The 25,956-nt window shown below is 39.5% G+C and overlaps 1 protein-coding gene across 2 annotated transcripts; it reads right to left on the reverse strand.

Moving 5' to 3' along the window:
• Positions 1–1,306: 1,306 nt before the first annotated feature.
• trip10b (thyroid hormone receptor interactor 10b) lies at positions 1,307–19,934 on the reverse strand (the record flags this gene model as incomplete). Of its 2 annotated transcripts, XM_079337685.1 has the most annotated exons (15): positions 19,096–19,934; positions 14,111–14,226; positions 13,960–14,013; positions 12,954–13,101; positions 12,391–12,453; positions 10,605–10,709; positions 10,181–10,309; positions 9,848–9,994; positions 9,435–9,596; positions 6,937–6,960; positions 4,557–4,666; positions 3,769–3,901; positions 3,597–3,664; positions 1,540–1,646; positions 1,307–1,452 (listed from the first exon to the last, which is right to left on the reverse strand). In XM_079337685.1, the coding sequence occupies exons 1-15, from the start codon at positions 19,117–19,119 to the stop codon at positions 1,307–1,309; spliced, it is 1,536 nt and encodes a 511-aa protein (XP_079193811.1). In that variant the 5' UTR covers positions 19,120–19,934. The 2 variants fall into 2 exon arrangements, with proteins under 2 accessions (XP_079193811.1, XP_079193812.1); XM_079337686.1 differs by lacking the exon at positions 6,937–6,960 and having other exon boundaries at positions 19,096–19,876.
• Positions 19,935–25,956: the final 6,022 nt, after the last annotated feature.

The raw sequence follows: 25,956 nt of genomic DNA on the forward strand, positions 1-25,956 counted from the left end.
GATGTAGTTTAACAATGTTATTGCTTGCCTTAATAGTGCCTCCTACTCTGACAGGCCATTTAAAGTTATTTAAAGGGGACATTTAGAAAAATCCACTTTTACAGGGTTTTGGAACATATTTGAGACATCCGAGTGTCTTCCAACCCACAAAATCTGAACCTACCCAGTCCTTGCTTTGTGGTCTTATAAAAGAGAAAAATGCTTTGTTTCCAATTTGCTCTCCTTGTGATGTCACAGTGGGATTCTGGTAAAAAAAAAAAAAAAAACTTTTCCCTCCCCTGGTATGTCCACTTATCGACTCCACCCCCAGCCTAAAGCAAAACTTTTGCGCATGCGCTCCATTTCTGCTCTGGCTAGTGAAGGAATGATGTCTACTGGGGGGGGGGGGGGGGGGGGGGGGGTTACACAGATGTTTCATCTAAGACCTCTTTAAACACTTTAAAAGCAGTTGATAGGTATTTAAACTCACAGCTATCTCTCTGTTGTATCTAGCCTTAATTCCAAGTAATGTCATCCTTGGCTCCAAAAACCAAGACAGCAGCAGACAGAATGTCTATCACAGTAGGAAATAACGAGCTTTGATTGATACTGCTTCAACAGACTGAAGCTGAAACCCCCCCCCCCCCGATCCCACACTTCGAACATTTTGGTTTTATTCAGACCACACAGTGTGTGAAAATGACTGTGCATAATTGGGTGTAAAAATTAAACAAACAGAAAAGGTGAACCTATGATTTAAAATGGAAAAACCTGTGGAGGCATTTTATATTTCCTGAAATCCTTGTCTGGCAGTGGTTTTCATCCAGTTATATGTCATAAAATGTCCACACTCCATGATGTATTATCCTTTCAGTAAATAGCTTTTTGCAGAAGGTTGGTGTAACAAACGAAACAAGTTCAGCAAGTTATTAGAAGTGGCAATGGGAAAGTCAAGTTATCGGATATAATGGCATAAAAAAATATAGCATTCTGCTACAGTGAAGTTGATTATGATACTGGTTGTCACTAAACACTGACAAAAAGTTCAGGTATACATTCAAAAGTTTGGTTTAAACAGAGCTGAAATCTATAGAGGGGAGAGGAAAGACCATCTGTGAGATGCAGAGATACAAAGCAGGGAGTATGGGATAATTGCAGTCAGCCCTGATAACAAGCTTTATAATCACTCACTTTCATCTCACCATACACGTCACTGGCCGAGGTAAAAGATGCGGAGAATAGCTCCAATTATCATGGTTGACTTTGAATTCACCTCTGAATCTAAACTTTCCACCACAAGCTCTAAGTTGATGTGATTGTGTGAATGTTATGGGCCAACTTTCACATAGGATGAAGGAATATAGCCCTCTTCTCCACCAGCTCTAAGGACTCTCATCCATCCGTCTCCTTTATCCTCTTCCATTATACTCAACAGCTCTCCTTCCATAATGGAAATCGTGCCCTCACTGTGGCCTGCAGAAAAACACACAAAATAATTTTATAAAAGGACTATAATAAGAGATTTTTATGAATGAGTTGAGCAGAAGTACTTTAATATACCTTCAAATGTATACAGAGCTGTGCACTGGCCAATAGGACTTTCTACGTCGTCAAACTCGTCTTCAAATTCTGTGTAGATGTTCTGAGTGGGGTTAGCCGCTACGACACTGGAAAACACACAAACACATTGACATTAAAATCAGGATGTCATTTTGCCTATTTAGGGAAACAGGGAGCGCTGGGAGCCTTCCTTTCTCTTAGCCACTAACATACTGAACATGAGGCTCTCATGAACAGTATGTAGTACTGTGAGAGAATATTTTAAGCAACCAAACAACTCAATCAGTGCATTGAGGAGTTAGATCAGATTAGCCTTTCAGGCCGTTTTGAATCCAGTCAGTATTCATATTGTAAAACAATGTAAGACATTTTCAGATGAGATTTTAAGAATTTGACTTTTTCTTCATTATTCAAATATATATATATATATATATATATATATATATATATACTTAACATTTCTGACTTGTAAATTCTGGAGGGGCTTGCTGAGGGGGGCTCTATAAAAGATGTAAAATGATTAATAACGTACAAATAGGTCTGCAATGATTTGAAGTCCTTTATCCAGTCTGTGAATAAGGGTTTGGTCAGATTTGGATGGAACTAAATCTATTATAGAAAACAAGAGAGCTGAAAAAGAACTGTCTGATTGCTTGGGACTCAAACTGCAGCCATTTGGGTGAAGGCCTATAATGGAGCACACTTGTTAGGGGGAACTGGTCTTGCCAATAAGGATCTTGCATTAGTTGCCCACGAATAATGTGGGCAATCCATTTATTGGATTTTTGTGAGTTTTATACCCCCAAACAAAGTGGAAAATACTCATTAAATCAAGGTTTTTATAAACATGACAGGGGAAGCTTAACTGGAACATTTTGAAACAAGTAGATATACCTGGTTAGCAACAATGTTTTGATGGCTTTGAGAAAGAGTAGCAAAAATGTCTTAAACTCAAAGTATGTTTTTAAACTTGTCTAACAGAATACAAAATTGTTCTTAAACAGGAGCATCAAGTTTACGGGAACAGCCTAGCCTAAATATGTGGACTGCTCCTTGGCAATTCCAAAGGGAAGCGATTTAAGGAAAAGTGGATCAAAATTTGAATGTCAGAGGAATACATGTCCCTCCATTTAAACCGAACAGCCAGAGAAGCTGCTGAAGCAGTTGATTAATGAGAGAAGTGGAGGGAGGAATGATGGGGGATCTGACAGAAAAATCAATAAATCATTCACGCACAGAGACATGTTACATTTGATATTCCCTACTTATACTCCCTTAATTGAAGTATGCTGCCTTATGCTGATGACCAAAGGCTCCAGTGTTAGACTAGACAGCAGAGACTTCCTGTCCTGCGCTTGAGGTTAAAGGGTCGTGACCTATCAACATTAGTAAAAGCTGTGGACTTGTAGCAAGCGTACAGCATCTTTATAAGTGATTAAAAACAAAATCACCAAATCCATTACATCTCAAAGTGGCATGAATATACCTCCATTCGATCCAATCAAATGCATGTTTTGCCTCCAGTAAGGTAACTTAAGGCACACGGTGTACTTTTATTTAGGATACAATATATTTAATAATTGAAAAAAAGAAAGAAAATCTGGCAGTTACAAAGCCCTTCAAGTCAGGGTGTATTCAAGAAGGAGTATGTCTACCAAGTCTAGTGGCCAGTATCTTTACTAACACAGCGATCACAGTCATCCCTCCCTTTTTTTAAGTAACTAATTAAACAGATATTAGCCTCAAAAAAGGACAATGACTGGCTTTTGTTCTCAATGGAGTGTGTAATGACTCAGAGCAGCAAGGGGTGGTCCAAAATTCCACTTCTGCACCCGAGCGCCCTGCGCCTGGCCAGCAATTTGCCTGTGTCGTCATTCAATGCAAATTGCTTTTGTCTCAGCCTCAGTATTTGCTTGTTTACGTGCTCACTCAAGATTGTGTTATATTCATTCATTTTCATGATACTTTATAAATCTTTCATGGACAGAGAGGATGTGTATGTCTTTTTGCTTTCTCAAGCTGAGACTCAATTTCCTCTTCTCCAAATGTGGTCTTACCCATGTTGTGTGTTATTGTTGATGGTGTTGGCAGATTCTTCTCCTCCGACTGCGTCTGACAGCCACGTCTTTAACAAACCAGGAAAAGAAGTTAAAAGCTGCACAGTGCATATACAAGTGATCTCATTCGTCATGCACACATTTTTAAGCACGTGTACGTGTGTCTATTGACCTCATATTTTATGAGCTCCCCCCTGAGGCGGCCGATGTTCTGGGAAGTTTCTGTGATCTGTGGCTCCAGACTAGAGGGGTCTCCCATCTGTGGATTCTGCTCGTACACACCCTTCATCTTCTCCAGAGCGTCACTAAGGTCAACCGGGGGGGGGGAAATGTGTTTTTGTTTTTTTAAAAGGGAGCACACATTAAGGAAGTTTGCATTGAAGTTCTTTCATAACAAAGAAAACTATTTCTTTTGCAGACCCAGATTTGTGTGCAGGAGTATTGTCAAGTAAAAACAGGAAGCAAGTCTTCCCAAAACTGTTGACACCAAATTAGGAAACACTATTGTTCACTAATTCAAGAGCCCAAGCCCAAATCATTAAAACATTCCCGGACAGAAAGCACGCAAACAGAAGTTTGTGGACAACTTTGGCCACATAGGATATCTATTGTTTGAATGTTTTGATAATTAAAATGCGTTTACATCTTTCCTGTTTTGTAAACTTTAAAAAAAGTTGAAGAATGTCTTTACACAAGGGAAGGCAGCATCTGTTTTAACAGCTGTTCATTTTTGTCACATTTTCCTTTAATGCTGCTATCAATGAAATTTTGTAGCTTTCAAGTCCTCTTCGGGTTTAAAAAGAATAGGAATAGGAATTTATTTGTGGAAAATGTATGGATACTAAAGTTCAATGAGCACCTGCACACAGGTTTTAATCCAAACTGCTTTAAACTATTTGCTTTTGATTCGGTTCAACAATCAATGCAGACCAACAGTTGTTGATGTTTTCATGTTTTCACCTTTGATCCTGCGCTTTCTGCAGCTCTTTGGTGATGTCATCTATCTTTGCCTGCAGCCTCTTCTTCCTCTGCTCCGGAGGAAGATGAGAGAAATCTTCGGCTGCAGGTGGCTACACACGAACACACACATTCACAAAACATACACATGACATTAAGTATGTGACATGTATGCGACAACCTTATCAGGAAGCACCACCAGATGTCACTCCTCCCTCTTTCTGTCTGTCTTTCCCAATGATAATAAGTTCTCTTCAGAGAGCTTGTTCATTAAGGGACACCTAACAATAGAGAACGATGTCATTATTCTGTGTCAAGGTAACAGTCGCTCTTTTTAAAGAGTCACAGCTTTAATGGGAAACCGGAGAAATCACAGACAGAGAGAGAGAGAGAGGGAGGGAGGAGCACCTATGCCAATACCACTGGATTTAATCTGTAACATGATGGGTTGGCGCAGACATGTACAACAAATAACACTTTACCCTGTGATGCTACACCAATAAACTAGGTTTAAAATGATATTACCAGGGAACCTTGGAGGGACTGTCTTTTTAGAAAAAGTTCATAGTTTTTGTTTTGGATTACCCAAGCTATAAGGGATACTCTTTTTCTGAAAGGGAATGTTTATATGTTAAATGCACCTTTTAATTCATCGTCTTCTCCATTACAGTGGTTTGAAAAATATATCTTAAAAACCCTTTGCATGGCCAGATGTGAGTGGATGTCAGCAAGAATATGTTATTGAGTTTGGTTTGGTTGACAATCATACCCAAGTTGTAGAGGCTCTGCTGTCAAACCAAAGATATTTGGACATTGTTTACATTTGAAAAAAAAAAATCAGTTACTTATTTGTTGTTTGTCGTAGATGGGTATATAAATGTGTTTTTTAAAATCATTATGGCATCACAGACTAAAGCTCTATAGCTCTTTGTTATCTTGTTCTGAGAGAAATAGACAACATGTCACCTACCTTCATGAGAGATATGCGTTATATGTGTTTATTTTCATTTGATTGTAAATTAAAGAGTAATTGCAAACAGGTTAATCATCTTGCTAGCACGTAGGCAAATATTGGGGACTAAATATACTGTGAAACTGCATCCTGCCTAGCTGTTGTTACAGGTGAGGTCAGGTGAAGTTTGAACACACCGACTGTATATTTAAATGCAGCACAATCAAGTAGGTAAATGTATGTGTTTGGTATGATCAGTGGACTCATCACTGGCTGCATGCAAAACGCTGCATGTAAAAACGCTGCATGTAAAAACGTCAATCAAAACAAAGCAGAGTTTAACGTTTTTAAGGGTCATTTGTGACGATTGTTTACAAACACAGGCTGAGATGTCACTTCTTATTCTTCTTCTGACGTTTCCAGCAGATATGACAGGTAGGACCAGTCTGTGCATGTCACAAGGGTTTTATTCTGATTAAATGCCGATGCAATCTGATCATGTAATTTAGCGTCCACGTAATCAGTGAAATCAGAATGATTACAATCAGACTGAAGAAATTCTGCACATGTAACTGCAGCCAGTGTGATGATACGCTAAGTCATATTTTGCAACTGAACTTTTTAATCTATGGCTGTATTTTTATGGATAATAGAGTACCGGGTATCTATTTTCAAAAAGTGCTTATTGACTGAAAGGAACAAACAATCCAGGAAGAATACAGGAGAAAGCAGATTTGACTTTCGAGTGTCTAGTGTTCTTGTGCTTGCCTTCATGACAGGTTCATGACCATAGATGCTGTCAGTCTGTCAGAGGGTGTTACCAAGGTCATATGATCTCAAACTCAAGGTCATTTTAACCACACATTAAAGGAGACCTTTTTAATTATATTTACTGCATGTTTTCAGCAAAAACTTTGCTGATCAATTATGAAATGTTTGCTTTCTTTCAGTCAGTCAGAATAATCCACTATAATGGATAACTTTCTGTTGTTACAGCTAATTGATCTATTGCCTCCATGTTGCTAGCAAGATAGTTTCCTTGACTTTCAATTGGATACTGATAACCACCCAGTGTGGCTTTACAGTTTACATTTAATCCTTCTCCATTTGTTTGTTCTTGCCAGCTGAGATATAAAGATTGTCTTTACGTGCTTTTCTTTTACTGTTATTAATCATAGACTCCTGGAAACATAGCTTGACCCCCCCCCCCCCCCCCCAGCAATATAGTTCACTTGATAACCCTACAGAGTGTGTAGCCACTAGCATTGTGTGATGTGTTGCAATGAATTTACCAACACAGAGGTCAGTGCAGCATGGTCCTGTTTGCACTTACTCTACAAATTGAATTTTCCACATGAAAAGAAACCAGCACCAGAGTAATACATTAACACCTCTTAATTCCACCCTCTCCCTAACATTAGAAAGTGTTACCATGAGTTTTTCAGCATGAGTTATCTAGACAGAGAAAAAACGAACACTTAGTAGGTGCACAACAAAAACAACTGGGAAACAATCTTCTAAAATTACAGACATTCAGGACATTTGAACAGCAGCCACAATTTGCTACATCAAATCCAGAGAACAAGAAGCTCAAATGCTGCTCAGAAAGATAGTGTGTTTTGCTATCTGTCAAGTCGAATCATTTGGTTGCTTACTGGTTTGTTAGTAGCTAAAGAGACAATGCTAACTGGAGTAGGCTACCTGTCATTTGCCTTTGTAATGTGTCATACAACTTTATCAAATGGTTATATTACTTAGGATGTGGACGGATGGTAACATAGCGTAAGTCTAGCCTTGCACAATTGTATACAGCAGAATAGCATTGAAACATAATTTGAGCTTCCCACCCTTAATATGATATATGAGGAAAATGGCTTCAATAATTCAATAAAAAAAAAATCCACAAAAGAGAAGGGTCCAAATATAAGCTACTTAAATGGCATCTAAGAGACAAATACATAGGTGAGGTTACATTTAAATATCATGACTGGATGATGCAGCTTGGACTAGAGCAGATGCCGTCACTCACCCGGTGCTGTTTGTGTAATAAATTCAAGGTGAAAATCCTGGGTTTTACAGAGCGATTAAACTCTCTCAGACAGAGAGAGAGGGGGGAGTGCTGCAACTTGGAGAGGGATAAGGGGAGGGAGAGGGGGTGACTGCCCACTGGGAAAGGGGATGGGGGAGAGAAAGAAGGACGGGCAAACTGAAGAGGGGTGGAAAAAAGACAAGGTTGAGAAAAACAGAGCAGAAGACGAGGAGCAAAGGATAGAGAAAATGACACTTCTAATGACAGGAAAAGACAAGAGATTGGAGTCAAAGAGATGCACAGATTTCTGTTGTAAAGTGGACGAGTTAAAGAGAGAGTACAGGGTGTTTTAAAACAAGTCTGTGCAGCAGACTGGAATTAGAATAGGCCCCTAGGGCAACAGGGTGGTGGGGTAAGACATGTCTGGAATGTGTGTTGAGTTTTATGCGTTTGTTTTAAAGCATTGTTTTAACATCATGTGAGGGTCATTTTGCAGTTATTTAGTAATCAGTGAATAAAATAGACAAGAGAAAAAGAGAGCTGCTCTTTGACTTAACCCTAATTGTGAAATTGTTTGAAGTAGTTTGAAGGCGTCTGTAAACGTCTGTTCAAAAAGTTGTCAAACCTGTCAGTCCTTTCAGCTGTGAGTCAGTGGATTTTTTCAGTAGTACTGTATGAGAAATGGTGTAATCACAGTTTTATAGAGGATGAGTTATGTGATCATTCGTACCTTGCGTTACAAATCCCATGAAAAGACCGAACTAACAATAAATTGATCCTCCACACAATGCCTGAATAGCACATTTTTCTGAGCCCCAGACCTCCATTGTTCCACAGAAACAATTCAAATCACATTCATGAGTCCCATTGTAGGTCTGGGTGACAGTTTCCTTTCTAGCAATGAATGTGTGTCATTGTTACAATTGACTTTTTACATCAACTACACTGTCTTTGAATCACTGACCTGTCATATGCGTATTAATAAGGGCTGTTAGAATGACTGAGTTAATCATGATTAGTGAAAGGTAGAGTCAGTAGCGTTTTGCTTATAAAATATATAAGCAGTGCCACTCAATCCTCATCACTTACGGGCCTCCATACATGTGTGGTGGTGACTGTCAGAGCAGAGACACAACCCTGTGCTTTTAAAGTTTAGTTAAGTTTTTCTCTCTTGATGTGTTGCCCTATAGCAACAAAAAAGAGAAAATAGAATCACAGTGAGGTAAAACGGCAATCATCTAAAGCTTGTCCAAAATGAGGGGGAACCGTGTGTTTTTTTTGCTCCCCCATATTTGGTGTTGGTCTGCTCCCTGTTGGACACGCGGGTGCCGAACACCAACGGTGAGTTTGTGTTAGCGTGCAGTAGCTTGCAGTGTGGGTACAAGCAGTAATGTACAAACTATACGTCTCGCAGTGAGAGTGCACTTCTGGGGGTGATGTTTGAATGTTGTGTTTACCAGCTGAAACATACAAATACTGCTGACTTCACCTCTGAGGGTTGGTTTAGTATCGTCAGTAGGAGATCAAGTAACTTTATTTTGATTATTTGAAGTCTGTAAGGTTGTAAGGTAAAAATTATATTAGAAAATATTAAAAATCTCAAATATTAAACAATTTCTAAAGAGCATGTAGTGTTTCAACTGAGACTATCCATCAGCCATGTTGATCAAGTAAGGTGTGTTTGAAAGAACAGGATCCCTTTGACCTTGTCAGGAAGTTGTTAGCCCTGAATAGTTCAGCCACGCTCGAAGAACGGGACAGGGAGGATTTTCAGGTTGTCAGAATCAGGCGAAGCAGGCAAAAGAGGAGAGGCTGTGAATGTATTGTCCCTGTGAAGCTGGTCTATGCAAGCTCAAAGAGAAACACATCTAAAAGGTGAGCCGAGTAAAAAAAAAATCACCTTGTTCTTCTTGGTGAAAGGCCAGAGCTTGGCACGCACTTTGGGTGGGTTTAGACTTGAGTCAGAGGTCGCTGGTTTGATACCTTGGCTGTAGTCTTCAAACTCCACATCTCCAGGTCGATCAAAACCGGACTTGTGCTGCTCTATAAACAGTAATGAGTCCTGCAGGGGGGGCAAACAGATAAAGAAATGAAGTGTTTGATCTGTGGATATAATTTCAGAGACAAACATTACACACACTGGCATTTGATAGTGTTTGTTTTGTATCACTGAGCAGGATATGTTATAGAAGAAACATACTTGTTAAATAAATGTTTTCAAACCAAGTTTGGCTGGTTACTTTTTAAAAATCGGGGAGAAAAACAACACGTAACATACATTATACATAGACAAGTTCAGAGTCTAATACGTACCTGTTTCTCGTTTATTTTTACACCTGCTGCAGAGATTCCTTCTAAACACTTGGAAATGATGGGCTGCACCTTCTTCTCCATCTCTGAAAACTGGCAGTAACCCTCTTTCAGCATCCGAATCCTCCGCTCGTCCATGTCCTGCATCTTCTGTTCCACACACACAAATACAACTAATTGTTACTGTGATTCTATTATACACCTTGTCTGTGTTTGTATGTTGTACATTAGCTGCCTATACAAACATTGAGGTCCACCTTTTGACAGACATTTCAATTATTGGCTGTTTGAGTTCTGCACAACTTAGAATGTTTATGAATGTTTGTTTTTCCTCACATTGAAGATCTGTGGTATCTCTGTGTAGTAGAAGAAGTTTTGTTCCTTGTTGTATTTCTGGAGCTGAGCTGCGTAATCGTTCCTGCACTCCTCCGCTGTGTGTGTCCGGGAGTGGGCATGCTGCTTGGCCTTCAGAGCAAAAACAGATAGGTGGAAGGATGGAGGAGAAAGGGAGGGGAGGATGAAAGGATGCAGGAAGAGATGCAAAACAAAATGCAAAATGGGGATTAAGGTGGGAACAGATACAGGGAGGACGTGGGACAGTCGAGGATGGAGTCACATGGAGGTGAAATTGCCCATGGAGGTAAACAGGCAAACACAACTGAAGGATTTTCTTTTAAAACTGAAAGCATCTGTAAACCTAAGGCTGAAAAAAAATAAAAATCGATGCTCAGTGCCAAACTATTTGTCTGTGTGTGTGTACCTTTTCAACATCCACTTTGGTGGCATTGAGGTCGCTCTCTGTTTTCTCTGCTTGTTGCGTGGCTTTGTCAGCCTCGGCCCACTCCTTTGCAAAGCGCTTCTTAGTCTGCAGACACAATTCAATATACATGAATAATGCAAAGAGCTTTAGTTAGAGTTACAACTACAAAAGTCCTCCATAACTATGGTTACATCAATACCTGTTTGTAAACAATATTTGCACAACATTAACCCTCACTCATACTGGTGTGGGTTGGGTTTTTATATTTATGTGTGAGATATATATATATATATATATAAACAGTCCCACTAGAGATACCTAAAATGCACCAAATCCACAAAATACTGTCATTTAAGTCAAAGTGAACAAGAATTACAAGCAGCAGATAAATGTGTCTTGGTTTCAAGAAAGGCTCTGCAGTTTTGTTTCATTTAATTTGTCCTGTCAACCCAAGAAAAATTAAATCTAATTTGGTTTGTGCAGTGGAATTGTCAAGTCATCACAATACCATTTTAACAAGTTAATTAAAGTATTCAACCGTTTATATAGCATGTGTATGTTACAGTTATGACTTCATGAATATTTGAAATACATTTTGAAATATTTAGTATTTGATGTAAGAAGTCTTGATGGACTGCAGTGACAGAGGAAGGTTTTTTTAGATATGACTCTACTCACTGTAAAAGGAGAAAAAGTCAGAAAATGTGCTCAAACCCAAACCCTAACCTTTGTCAATTCTGCACTATTGCATAATATGACAATAGATTGTTCTTACTAATACCTTAATGTAAATAAAGGCTTTCGGTGAATGTAATTGTAACCTTTTTCGCGTTGGATAACAGAGGAAAAAACTTGCCTTAAAAATCCTGGATGTAAGCAGTTGTAACTAGAACAGACATATTCAGCTAGATGTACCTGTTTTTAATATTTCTGTAGCCTGTAATAGGCTGCCTGTGGTGTGGTGTCAGGAACAATGGTGCAGTGATGATGTACAGTACATTCAGTGTTACCCACACACACTTAAACTGGACCACCTACTCAGGTCACACAAATTTGGCGACACATTTTAGATCCAGAATCATGTAATATGTGCTAACTCTCAGTTTGCTTCATTAATTCACAAAATAGTCTTAGTGGCTGCAAACCCACCGTGGCTTTTGAATGGCTGATTGGCTGATGAAAATGCACTAAAATACGTTGTTTTGTAAAAGGTATTACTGTAAGTACAGGCCTTTAAAAACAAGCCATACAAAAACAACTTTGTTCCAGTAGCCATCAGGGAAGTTTTAATCTTTGTTCATGTTGTCGTTTGGTCTCTCTCATCAGCTCTTGTATTGTGGGTTGATTGAGTAAAAAGAGACTGACAACTCATTGTAAACCAAATCTACCTACAGGTAAAATGATACTGTTTAACACGTTTTCGAGCATTTTTGTCCAAACCATAAACCATAAAGTTTCCCTTTAATTCTCTTGAAATCCAGACACTCAGGCATGTTCAGTATTTCTATAACAACACGTAATAGTAAACTCTTTTATAGATCAGCAAATTCTTAATATTTTTCTGAGAATGAGAGTGTTTAAATCTGTCCTGTGTAATAGGAATCAAGTTAAAATAAAATGGATGATGAATAAATATTAGCCTGCACTCTCTTTCAAGAAAATTCTTCAGTAAAAAACAGATTTGAACCCAAAACAGGGTCTAAACTTTTAACTATTTGCCAAAAAAAATCAGCCTGCTGAGATGACATAAATAAAAAATCTCTTAGCAACAAAAACAAAGACTCACACTTTCTAGCTGTTTAAAGCTGCTCTCTAGATTCTGCTGGGCTTTCTTGGCATCAGACAGGTGCTGAGGAAAGAAGAGGTTGAAAGATGATGATAGAGCAGGGCATGCTGCAGCATATTATATAAAAATACATGTTATTTATAACAAAGTCTACATTTGTGGCTAAGTGCAACAACAAAAGTATCCGCTCTGCAGGGAGGGTGATTGGCTGTAAACTACAGTCTCATCACAACCTGGACACTCTCAGGACCCTGAGGCGTGCAGGTAAAATTGTGTCTGACCCCTTTCACCTCAGGCATGGACTATTCAAGACCCTCGCCTGTAGCAAGAGGTCGCTATCCATCAGCACCAAAAACCTCAAGATCAATTTCCTCCCCTCTGCTGCCAGCCTCATTAATAATACCCACCCCACCCCCTCTGAACCAGACTCTCATCCAGCCCCAGCTATTAAAAAACGATTCTAATTCTGACATAATTAACAGTGTATCACATCAATCTGCAAAATCCCTGCTCCTTCTGTTTTTTTCCATCCCTCCCTCATTTGCGATCCATCCCTTCCTCACTGTTTTGCGTTCCTGTTTAAGATCCTGAAGGTATTTGGTGAGTTCCACACAGATGCCGGTCATCATGTTTTCAGCAATGAGCTCCCGCTGGCCGGCGTAATCGTTCAGCTCATTCAGGATCTCCTGTAACGACGAATGATTGCTGAATCTGCAAAGAAAGACAGGAAGGTAAATCCTCAAAAGGAAGAGAAACCAGCATTTAACTTCGTGTTTGCTTAAACCTGCCCCCCAAAACAGTAAAGAGTCTAATCATATCGTAACATGAGCAGCCAGATACAACAGGCTTCTCAGGTTTGTAAATATCCAGATATGAAACATTGTGCAATGCATTAAATTAAGTTATATGTACTTCAGTTTAAGAGTTACAACAACTATGTCTCTTTTATTTTTCTAAACTAAAAAAAAAAAACAACAGCAAATCTCAAAGGAATGAATGTGTGTGAGGCCAGTCGATGACATTCACTGCGGCATAACAAATTTCATGTTAGTGAACTAACTAGCTAGCTAGCTAGCCTGCCAATGAAACTATCCATTCGCACAGGGCGCCGAGGGGCAGGAAACATTGCCATGGTCACAGTAAGATCCACTAATCAGAGAAGTCGCCGACATTATGGCTAATAATCAACTCAGTGATGGATGAAATAAATGGGATTTTAACTCCCAGAACCACACTGTTGAGATCTGGGCCATCTCTAACTATCTGGGAACTATGATTCAAAATGTAGTGCAGCATTTTAGTCATACATTTACTACCTGTATCCATCATCCATGCTTACAAAAACAGGAGCAAAAATCAAAGAGCAATTTCTTGAAAGGTAAAATAGCGGCGCTGATGAATTTAAGGTTAGGTCGTGTCCCATGGATGGAGGCTCTAATCCTCCAAACAGACGGCCTGGGTTCAAATCTGACCTGTCTCTCTTCTAGTTTCCTACTCTAACCACTGTCCTATCTAATGAAACGCAAATAGGTGCAGTGAAGGAAGCTGGACATGATTTTATTCTCTTACTTGCAGTCTTGTTCTTCTTTGTGCCCTCGTTTAGCATACTTCTTTGAAAGACTTCTGTAAGATGGAAAAACAACAACAACACATAAATGTACAAACATCATGTCAGTTATAATCCTTCATTTAGAAACATGCGCATGAACCTGATGCACACCTGAGTTGCTTGGCATAACTTTGTTCTATCTCCGTCCGTTCCTTCACAAACTTTATGTATCGCTCCACCAGGTCGAGACCCGCCTGCGTGTGCTTGTCAATGTGGTCGTACTGGTCCTAAAAGAGAAGGCAGAACACATGTTTTTAGATTTAACATATTTCAGTATGTGTTAAAAAAAAAAAAAAAAAACCTATCAAGATGGACACTGACATGAAGTTTGTTCACATGGGGTTTTTTTTTTACTTGTTTTTTATGCTTTATTGCCTTGAAAGGATAGGAGAGCTGATGAGAGAAAGGAAGTGCTGGGTGGAAAGAGTAGGGAATGACATGTAGCAGACAATAGAGGTTTACGGATTTAAACCCACAGTGACTGCAATAAGGAATCACGGCCGCCGTACATGGGGCGCACTGCATAACCACTAGGCCATCCGGTGCACCTCGTACACATTGTTATTGTTTTGGCTCAGCGCTCTGGTGCTTTATGTCATAAAACAATGTCAACTGAGTGTTAAAGGTTCTTTTAAGGCTCATTTATCTAATTTACATGAACACTTTACATTCACACCCACTTATGTTTGAAAAACGTCTCTGTTTTCATGGACTGCCGCTCCATGCAGCGTCTCTCATCTGCCTGTGTTTGCAATGCTCTGAATCCCCCACGATCGGGGGGGGGGGGGGGGGGGGGGGGGGGGGTGATCTCATTGGTCGGCCGTTCCACTCTGTTGTAATTGGTCAATCGCTCAGCACGGATGTCACAAGGGCACCCAGCACATGCTTGGTCTTGCTATGCAACAAGCTACTGGACTTGGATCACTGATCTCACACTGGCAAGACGTCACACTGGTAAATTTCATTCTCAGGGGGGGGATATGGACAGAGCGTTACATGCTGTTACTACTGCTGCTAACAAGAGGACGCAGGAGAAGAAGAAATGTTTCCACGGACTGTGAATTTATTCCCACAAATGTGTCTGATCATGCACAAGACATCTGGAAAACACACTGAAGAGCATATAAAACCAAAAAAAGCAGAATATGGGACCTTTAAATTAAAGTCAAATGACATTGTTATGCACAGAGAAAATGTATATATGTATTGTGTTACACAATTACTGACCTTTCAACATACACACAACAAAGACAACAAGATAGTTATTGGTAAAAGCAAAACCAGCCCAAGAACCATCGAAAGACGAGAAGAAGAAGTGAATCTGGCTGCCGTACAGCCTGGTGGAGTATCACTAAGGAAGTGTCTGTAAGTGGATCACAGACTCCACTACTCAAATGCTCTGTTCATGAAGCAGTGACATCTATATCAGTCATTTTATCATCAATCCTTTATTATATTATACTTCCTAATGGCATTGTCATCAGTATGGTCTTCTGCTCTGAGCACAAACATGTTCTCTCATAGATAGATAGATAGATAGATAGATAGATAGATAGATACTTTATTGATCCCGAGGGAAATTCAAGGCATCCAGTAGCAGTATACAGACAGGCAGGACACAAGACATTAGTTACAATACACACCCGCTGTCCCCCCCCCGCCCTCTGTATACAATAATCCCCCAAACAAGATTTAGCAGCCTCTATGTGACTAAGAATAAACATAATTATATGTTAAACCTGTGCAGTTAGCATTAGCAATACGTTGTTCATACGGTGTTTGATAATTATTATCTTTGTTATTTATAGTATTTGATGGATAAATTGATCTCTTTTGATGCGTACGCACGCACACACACACGCACACACACACGCACACACACACACAAACCGGTTGGACAGGTAATAGTGGTGTAAATCTACATATCATATACAGTGAGGCCTCCCTAAAGATGAATGTGAGCACAAAACACAGAGGAATCACGACACACAAAGCAACAGGGAGGTTCTGTTGTTGTGAAATACAAAAAAAAAAAAAAAAAAAGACTCCACCTTCATAGGATGGTGTGTGTGCGTGTATGTGTGTGTGTGTGTGTGTGTAGGTCATTTGGAGCTAGAGACACAGATATTAAGTCCTCAGAGGAGATGGAAGCTAAATGGAGATCTTACAGTAACACGGATAGAAACGTCCTGGATAAAAGCTGGCCAGGGGAAAGAACGAGATAAGAAAAACACCAGGGGGGAGAGAAGGAGGAAAATGGAAGTTTTGCAGAATAAAAGCTGAAAATCAGAAGGACAAGAAACAAACAGCAGATGATGAAGAGATTAAAGGGTTTATGGAGAGATATATTCCTGCATGTTTTTACACCGTCGCCTGCTACGCCCCATTACTCCTCCTGCATGTCTGAGGAAGAGGAGGAAACGCTGATAGTGAGACGGAGAGGGTTCAGGAATGAGATAATCATTAGCTCAGTCTGAACCGCCGCCCTGTGACTGACGGTCCCAGGGGCCTCTCCAAACCCTGGAACCAGTCAGACTAGTTCCACCCCTCTCTGTGACGCAGCAGCAGCAGCGTTTTCTAAACCAGCTTTAGTCAGAGGTCAGATTCTAGCTCACCTGAACCATAATGAAAGCTACAAAACAGCAGGGCTTGGAGGAACCAGCACTCTGTAAAGCCAACCCTTAGTTTGACTGAAATCCGTAATGATCATGAGATAGTTTGAATAAATTTGGCGCTCAATCCTTTGACGACTTGTTTATATGTTGTTCCAAATTCAAGCACAGAAAAATACATTTGTTGTCTGTAGATATGTGTACTTTTATGTTAAGCTGCTCCAGACAACCCTATAGGAGGCTTAATAACATGTTTCTAATTGACTGAATATCAGCAAGTTCAGACAGGAAACATTTGTTAATTAGTTGCTATAAAATGATGTTGAGCCCTGTTTTTTTGAAAGCAACAAACAAAGCAGCAGAAAAAGAGTAACAGCCCCAAGCTAACTTTGGATTCAACTCCAGTTCAATGGAGAAAACTAATCACGGCATCCTTGTTGTCAATCACTTATAAACGTAAGTATGACTTTGCTAACTTGTTGTTTGCATATAAATAGAGACAAATGTTTTGGACATCCAAACATTTTTTGACCAAAATTATATTATATATCTCAACTTGACATTCTTTTACATTGTGTTGCTTTCATGTTGAACACGTTTATTAGAGAGATCAAGTTCATTACACACACAACAACACCAGCTCAATGTGAATGAAGGTTAGCAAGCCTCAGAAATGAGGAGAGATTTATGTGGGACATCATTGTTCTAACCTTATTCCTCATGGTGGGAAAAATCAGGTGATTGTTGATAGTCAGCTTTCAGAAAACGTACACACTGAAGTTTTGGTGTTTGTTCTCTTTTTTAAGTTGGCTATCTATAGTCTATAAAGCCTGCTGCTAGTCTCAGTCATTTAAGCTAACTACAGCCACAGATTTCTATCAGAAACGAGCTAAGTCTGTTTAAACATCTCACATTATGTATGTTTATAAACTCAATCAGGTGAAGTCTCTAAAAACTGGAGCCAGATTTCCCCTCATGTGGATCTAGTGAGGAGGGACACTATATACTACAAGCTGTGAATTATTATTATTTTTTTTTTTACAGTTTCACATATTTACATATTGCAATTTCTTAAAGCTGAATGCAATGTCTTCAAATGCCTTTTTTTTTTTTAATCACCAAAGCAAATATATTCAGTTTATTATCACTTCAGGCAAAGACATCTGAACTTGAACTACAGGCCTGTTTAACATTTATGGTAAAGAAAGAACGACATAAAGGTTGCTGCACTAAAAGCTGAATGACGAACATGAAAGTATGGAGAAAGCAACATTTTGATCATAGAAAAAAAAAAAAAAAAGTCTGAAATTCCATGGTTTTTACCACCCATATGTGAAAATCTCCTGCGACCTGTATTCCATTGAATAATAAACTCAACATGTTAACATTATCATGATGTATTTATTCTCTAAGAGACTTAATAATCAGTGAAAAGCCTCAACTCTTTTACAATGAATGCAGCGCTAAACAGACACACTGCATCTCCCGGTGTTTACCTGAGTGTTTACCTGAGGAGTAATCTACGAGGGGAATCATGAGACTACAAACACATTCACAGCAGGACTTAAGAAATGGAATCATTGGGCTATTAGTCCTTTCTTTTACTACCAAAAACTTATGGACCTCATTTTTACATTTGCACACTTTGTCAACTATGACTCACTTTGTAAAAATGTTGTGAATGGGTTGTCATTGTTGGATGATATATACCATGGAGACATCTCATAAAATAATGTTTCATTCACGTGTTCCTTTACCTTTTAAGTGTGAAATGAACAGATTACAAGGAGCATGGCAAAATGTCTCTCTTCTGTCTGCCTTTACATGTGAGGATTTCCTGCCTTCCTGAGCTGTAGGAGCTAGTAAACAGGATGTCTTTTGGATTTGGACTGCTGGACGGGCAAGAGAGAGGAATCTGTTCTTACATTTAACCACCAAGTGCAATTTTGTAGACCAAATAATAGACTGAGGAAGGCTAATTAAAACAAAACTAATACTGTCTGCTCTTTAAAAGCTCAACCACACCACATAGAGACACTTTTGGTGATGTGAGTGATGATGAGGTTGTCTGACCTGATGAAAAGAGAAACTGACCAGATACAGACACAAATAAGCTTTCAACAAGGTAGACAACTCTGCCAGGCAAGTCAAAACTTCCTAAGGAAGACAGAAAAAAGTGTTGAAGCAGACTTTTAGCCTACAGGGTACAGGTAAGGTGTCCAGAAAGGGTCGTAAAGCGCTCCTCTCTGCTTGTGATTAGATATGCAACAGGAGTTGCGAAATCTGGCTCTGGCTGCTGCTTTTACAGACACACTCCTGCTGTTGTCTCAAACTTACTTAACCTAGGCCTGTCGTGGAAAAACAGGAGCCCAGCGAACTGTGCAGACGACAACAGTAGGTTGTAGTAAGACGAACTAGTCTTAAAGGATGTTGGGGGTATTTTTTGTGTAATGACTTCTCCTCTGTGTCAGCTGTCAAACTCACCCAAAGGTCCGTTCCCCAGTCCATATCCGCAAACGTTCAGCTCCTCTGTTGTTTTAGAGCAAAGAAAAGGAAAATAAACAGGTGGTGTTGAGGCTGTAAAAGGCGTAAAACTCCTCTCAACCTTCAAAATAGATTCCACAAAAAACTTTTGAGTCTCGAAAGCGGAGATGGCGAAGGAAATGTTTGGAGGAAGTCTACGCCTTCTCCTTGGCACGGAGGCGGCTGTCCTGTTTCTTCGAGCAAAGGGAGAGAGAGAAAAAAAAAGGTTCAGGCGCTTTTTCCTGAAACAAGTTTGGGTCCCAGAGAGAGAGAGAGAGAGAGAGAGAGAGGGAGAGCGCGAGCGAGGGCGCGAGCGAGAGAGAGAGAGAGAAACCTCCCAGCAGCGCCTCTGTTTGTTTTATCTTAAAGAAGCAGCTGGAGGTTATTTTCATCATAAATGCTCCTGAACCCCGGAAGTTATAAATAAACACATATCCCAGTGTCCGCAGTTAGAGCAGGATACATTCAGTTAGGCTACAAATTGGAGAATCCACTTCAATTGGCTTAAATCTTCAGGTTATAACTAGAGCAAGTCTCGAACTATAATAATTCAGCCCAGCCTACCCTTTCACTGATTTTTATTCTGTCATTGAATTAATGTTGCCAACATTCATGGCTTGAGTCTATGGAAATGGGCGAGCCTGTAGAAAACTACGGTAGGCTAAATTTGCCTAAACCAACTATATATTGTATTGTTTTTTTTAATCTTTGCTAAAAAAAAAAAGATCTGTGAAGACTAAATCTGTGGATGATCAAACAGCTATTCTAAGGAAAAGAAGGGGGAATCGGCTACTCATTATCTGTTTGTTTTGTTCTCCTCATTCATTGCCACCACCCCTTCCCACCATATCCTAACTTCTGTTTTCAAGTAAGAGGTGATGTCAGCCTACCTGTTGAGACCACACCTCTCTGTCCCATGAAGGCAACACAAGGGCGACCCCGTGTGTGTTTGCTCAACCTGCACCCTGCCTGTTGTAGTTTAAACCTGAGACAGTCTCCTATAAGACAGTCCTTTAGAAGTTTTAATGTTAAAGTGTGATATGCATTGATTCGCACATTTAAACATGTTAAAGAGGGAGTGAGGGCAATATGATGGCCAATTTCTTTTAGAAGGTTTAATTATGGTAAATAAAACTAGACCCACACCCAGAGCTGACAAAATTAAGCCTAGCCTCATCAGTTTAGCAACATCACAGAGATACTGCAGGCTACTACTTTTATTCTTTGTAGGCCTCCAGTAGAGCCTACATGTGGACAGAATGTGAGGTTACTTTTATTAACAGTTCTACCATAAATAAGAGAAAACAGTATAACAGAAGATGAAAACCTCTAACTCATCTCCAAATCAGTACTGACCTGTTGCCAAGCAACTCAAACATTTTAACACACTCTTAGTTGCTTCTTTGTGTCCATGGTTAGAAATTAGAGTGTATTTTGTCATTCAGTGGTTACATACACATGAACATGCACATGCACACACGCGCACACACACACACACACACACACACACACACACACACACACACACAGTGGCCTGATAGTTTGGAGAGGCCAAAGTAAAAACAAAAAAAAGGATTTTATACAGGATTTTCAATTCTAACTGTGTTCTCCTCAGAGCCTCATGCCTCATGAGGATGGAAGGCTGTTTTCCAGTTTGGGAATCAAATACCCAATCTAATATGTCATAGTTGTGAAACATTTCAAGACACATTTTTTATAGGTTTGGCATTTTTGTTAATTTATTGTTTTGTTAGCTAATAAGAAGGCCTATTATTACATTTATTCCTTCTCTGGTCTGAATCTGCAGGGGGAAAAAAACAGCAGAACTCGATAATTTTCGATGGCTGTACGAGCAAAGAGAAGAAGAGATTGATCATACAGCAGCTTTTACAGTCATTACCTTCCACTAAAAGTGAGCACCAGGACCAGGTTGCGTATTTTGTGTATGTTCAGTTTTAATTTGATTCTTAAAAAGTCATCATTTTATGAATATTTCTGTCCTATCCTCTGATTTCCTTACAAGAGGAGAAGAGTCAGTCTCTGCATGATTTTAACACCACAGTTATTGATAGCTCACACTGCGCACAGAGACACTATCAAACCCCTGGCCTTTTGAATGATGAATCAGGAGAGGGCCAAAGACGGTCAATCTGTCTTCCATTTTCATATTCTCTTTCTCTTCTCAGTATCTGTCTCTCCTTTTATCTTAATCTCTGTCGAGAGAGAGAGAATGAGTAAGAGAGAGGAATAGAATGACTCAAAAAGAAAGAGAGAGGTGATTTTCTTCCAGGTCTGGTTCCTGTTGACATCTAATCCATGTTAATAAATGGTTCTTGAGGTCACCACAATGTAGCCAGAGGCAAAGTAGGAGAGATAGAGAGGCAGGCAGAAAATAGGTTTCTGTGCATGCATACGTGTGATAGGACAGTAGATAGAGTGTAGGAACAGGAGAGAGATAGAGCGGGGAATACATGCTGAAAGGAGCCAGACCTGAACTTGGGTTGCCCACCAGAGGATGACAGCCTCCCAGATGGGGCGTAATCTAACCTCTAGACAATCTGTACCCCATGTGAACATTTAAAAATGAATTATCTGATGCTTCAGTATGAAATGACACGATTTACAATGTTGTTGATGAATGCAGCTTTTGAGGTGCACTATGCATCTGATTAGCAAGAGTCACTGAACATTAGGTTCCACCTGAGAGATTTTTGAACTTTTAATAAGTAGCCTAAGTTAAATGTTGGTTTTCATTAAGAGAAGCAGTGTGATTTCCAACATGGCTCTTCCATCCAATGCCTACCATGCAGACTCTGTTTGCAAATTTGCAACATGTCAGCACCCATCCAGGATTTTTTCTGGCATTTCTGTCTATTTTTCTGCTGCTCTACAATGCATTCAAAGTAAAAATATATTGATTTAGTTTGTTCTTTATTTTACAGTGAGATGAGAGACACATAGGTAATGGTCTGTTACTTTGTTATCTTTAAACTGGAAATTGTCTCACAGTGTTCTCTGATATTAATATGAAAGATGACCTGAACGTGAAGTGTTTTATGACACGATCAGTCAGCTTTTAAGTTCACAGTTTATTTATCAAAGCTCCTTCTACTAAAAATACATGTCTACTAAAATACCTCACTAATACAGTAAAGACAGGCAAGATAAATGCATCCTCATGTTCGTTGTTAGTCATGTAATGTTCAGCACTTGGAGTTACATTTGAAACATTGGTGAAAATTATAGGACATGAACCAAAAGTTCCTCCCAGAAGCTTTGAATAAAGGCTCATTAAATGAAGCCAGGCTTTTACTTAATCTACCTTGAAGGAATATCTCTTTGTTTTAGAAGTAGAGGTTACAGAGACATGATCTAAAAATGTAACTAAAACAATGATAAAAGACACCAGGGCTCAATATTATAATGGCCAGCTGGCCCGGATGCAAGATGAAAAAGACTCCAGGCCAGCAGACTGCATGCTCAAGCCGCTGCTGACAGCTTCACATCTGTCACTCCAGGGAGTGATATCAATAACACAAACTCCAGTGCAGGTTTTCGCTCATAGTGGGCCTATGGTTACCCAACCTTTGAGTAGGCTATAAACCTGTTGAAATGATAGGCAAGCAGAGAGTATGACAATAATTCGGAGAGCACTTTGCCCTCCGGTCAGACAAGTGTGCACAGTGAAAATAATATTATTTAAATGATAATGAACAAAAGTAGCTTCTTAAACATTTGCACATTATATGGGCTAGTTTCTTGTTGTTTGTCAGACATGCGATTTAGGCTACTGAACACAAGTTTTGAGAGAAGCCTCAGTCAGCTGATCTTTCTTTTAAGTAGGCAGGTAATTTTGAAAATGCAAGAGGAAAAAGAGCTTTTTTTCCTCCCTATCTTGAGTGACCACAATATGCTTCTGTGGATTTCTGCATCATGTATTACGTAAATAATTCATTTTCCACCCTTCAATTTTGTGTCATTTAAATAATTAAGAATTTATTTAACATTATTTTGAAGGACTTTGTGTCACAGGTGTCTTAATATGTATTTTCGTATCCTCCCAGAATTACCACAGTTAAGGTCGAGTGTGTCACAGAGACCATATGTTCACTGTTGAGCTCTGCTTCTCCTGAGCCAAAGACTGATGGACTGTCAGGAGAATATGTTGTTATTTTGGCATCATTGAATAAATGAATGAGCTGCTATTTTACATTTTTTCTTATTTACTTTGGCTCAATTCTCACATCAAATTATTATTTTTTTTTTTGTTCAAAACATTAAGTTCAAATTTGTATATGGGTTTTTTTTTTCTCAACAAAAAATGCCAATAAACAACAGATGTTAATTCAGTGAGTCGAAAAATAACTGTACAGAACAGGAAGCAGCCAGTGTCAGATATTTTTATATGAGATATTTTTCAGGGTTCACTGACATACGTACACATACATAAAAAAAATGAAAAAGGCCTAAACATACTGATGAGTAAGGCTCACACAATGACAAAACAACGGTTTATTTTGATGGCATTGACTGATCTACTGACACAAGATAGATAGATAGATAGATAGATACTTTATTGATCCCGATGGAAATTCAAGCAATGACACAAGAAAAAAATGTTTTGGGTAAATTATTGACCTTTTACAGAGATGCAATAGATTTTTTGATGTGCCATTAAACAGTGCCAATATAATCACACTTTAGAGAATGTAAAGACTGTTTTAGAAAATTAGCCAGATCAGTTGAGCAAAACTGTATTCACACATTAACCAGTACAGGCACGCAGACAGAAACAGATGTTATAGATGACATAATGAGTCAAACCCTCAGCGGTGCAGCATTTCTCTGCACCACTGGATGGCACTGTACCTCCTCTCTCACCTCTGGTCTGTCCTTGCTTTACCACTCCCTCCCTCCCTCCATCCCTCCCTTCTTCAAATACACGCCTTTTCTCTCCCTCGCCCTTTCCCTGCGTCTCCTCATCTCGTGTAGGAGGAAGATTAGAATTGCCAGAGAGCACAACGAGGATTACCAGATCGATATCAGAGACAATCTCTTTCTCCCATCTCTTTTTACATGTCTCTCCCTCCATTTCCTTCTCCTCACTGCCTCTGTTGCTCACTGGCTCTATGTGGCTGATTTGTGTTTTCACTCTCTGCCCTTCAAGTCACTCCTTGCTTCTGGGTGTATAAGGAGAAAAAAAGGGAGCAGAGAAGGGTTTTTTTTGTTTTTGTTTTGGGGGGGGATAAGAATACAGACATGCACTGATGATGATAAGAAAAAGGCAGATACAGCTGTAAGAAGAAGACAAAGACAGTTTTGATTCAACATGACCTGCTTTCACAAACTGTCACAATATATAATGCTGTCAGTTGATTACACAATGCCAGCAAAGAAAAGGAGAGACAGAATAACACATCTATGACATAGAAACAGATTTATAGCTGAGTAGAGATGATAAAAAACACCTAGAGGTATTTTTCTGTCCACTGACAGACTGACAAACGAGAAGAGAGGAGAGGAAAGCAAGTTTAAAAAGAGAAAGGACAAGACAAGGAAAGGGAATAAGAGGCGAAAGGAATAAAGGTGATGAAAGGAAGGAAGAGAAAATGAGATGGGAGGAGAGAAAAGGGGAAAAGAGGAAAGGAAAGAAATACAATTGAAAGAGGAGAGGAGAGGAGAGAAGGAAAACACGTAATAAATACACACACACATACACACAAAACTCTCACACAGGCACTGGGATCCATACCAGTTTAAAATAACAAGTGGAGCCAGGAAGCCCTGTTTGTCCAGATCCTGAGTACACAGAGAGGCAGAGAGGTGGTAAATGAAATCCTACAAAAAGAAGATTAGTCAATAAACCCAGGTAAACACTTATAGATAAAGTGTGTATTTGTGTGATTTAGAGCGAGAGAGAGAGAGAGAGAGAGAGAGAGAGAGAGAGAGAGAGAGAGAGAGAGAGAGAGAGAGAGAGGAACTCATCTTTTATGTATGAGTGTTTGTTTAGCTGCACTTGCAGCTGTGCTGGGGTTACTTCCCATCTCAGTCACACACAGCTGACTAATAAACCCTCTCATCACATTTAAACACAGTATTCTGACATTTTTGAAATATGAAATAATTACGTAAGTTTAGTGTTAATTCAAATGGGTGGACTTGAACTGACTTTTTTTTGTATGGTTGTATGTATGTATGGTATGGTTGTGTGTGTGTATGTGTAGTGAACTCCTGCTGGTATAGAGTTTGTCCTGGGACAGTGTGCCTTGCAATTATCTGTTCCCAACCAAGAATCCACTTCCTGTGTCCAACTGAGTTACAAGCTGGCCCCACACCCACACACACATTTACGCATGTACCCACGAACACAAGCACACAGATACACGACCTGTTAACTCACCAAAACACATGTGCAAACGAACACATTAAAGCCCATCCGTGTGAGTTTACAACAAATTTGTGTCGGTATTTAACATTTCAAATATTCCCTGACTTAAAAAACTAATCATTTGTTTTTCCTTCACAGTTCTCTCTCATGGCTGTAAGAGAAAATCCCGACATTAAGAGAGATAAATGTAAATTTCACACACACACACACACACACACACACACACACACACACACACACACACACACACACACACACACACACACACACACACACACACACACACGTGAACCTGACTTTGCAGATGTATGTGAATCTCATTGATATGCGTGAGTGCAGGCGTGTTATTGGTTCCTACGGGCTCGTTTGGGGCTAATTAGAGAGAGTAATGAGATAAGAGGAGAGGGAGAGGGAGGCAATGCTCTGATGGATGT

The sequence above is a fragment of the Symphodus melops genome, assembly GCF_947650265.1.
Source record: "Symphodus melops genome assembly, chromosome: 2".
NCBI classification, from domain to species: Eukaryota; Metazoa; Chordata; class Actinopteri; order Labriformes; family Labridae; genus Symphodus; species Symphodus melops.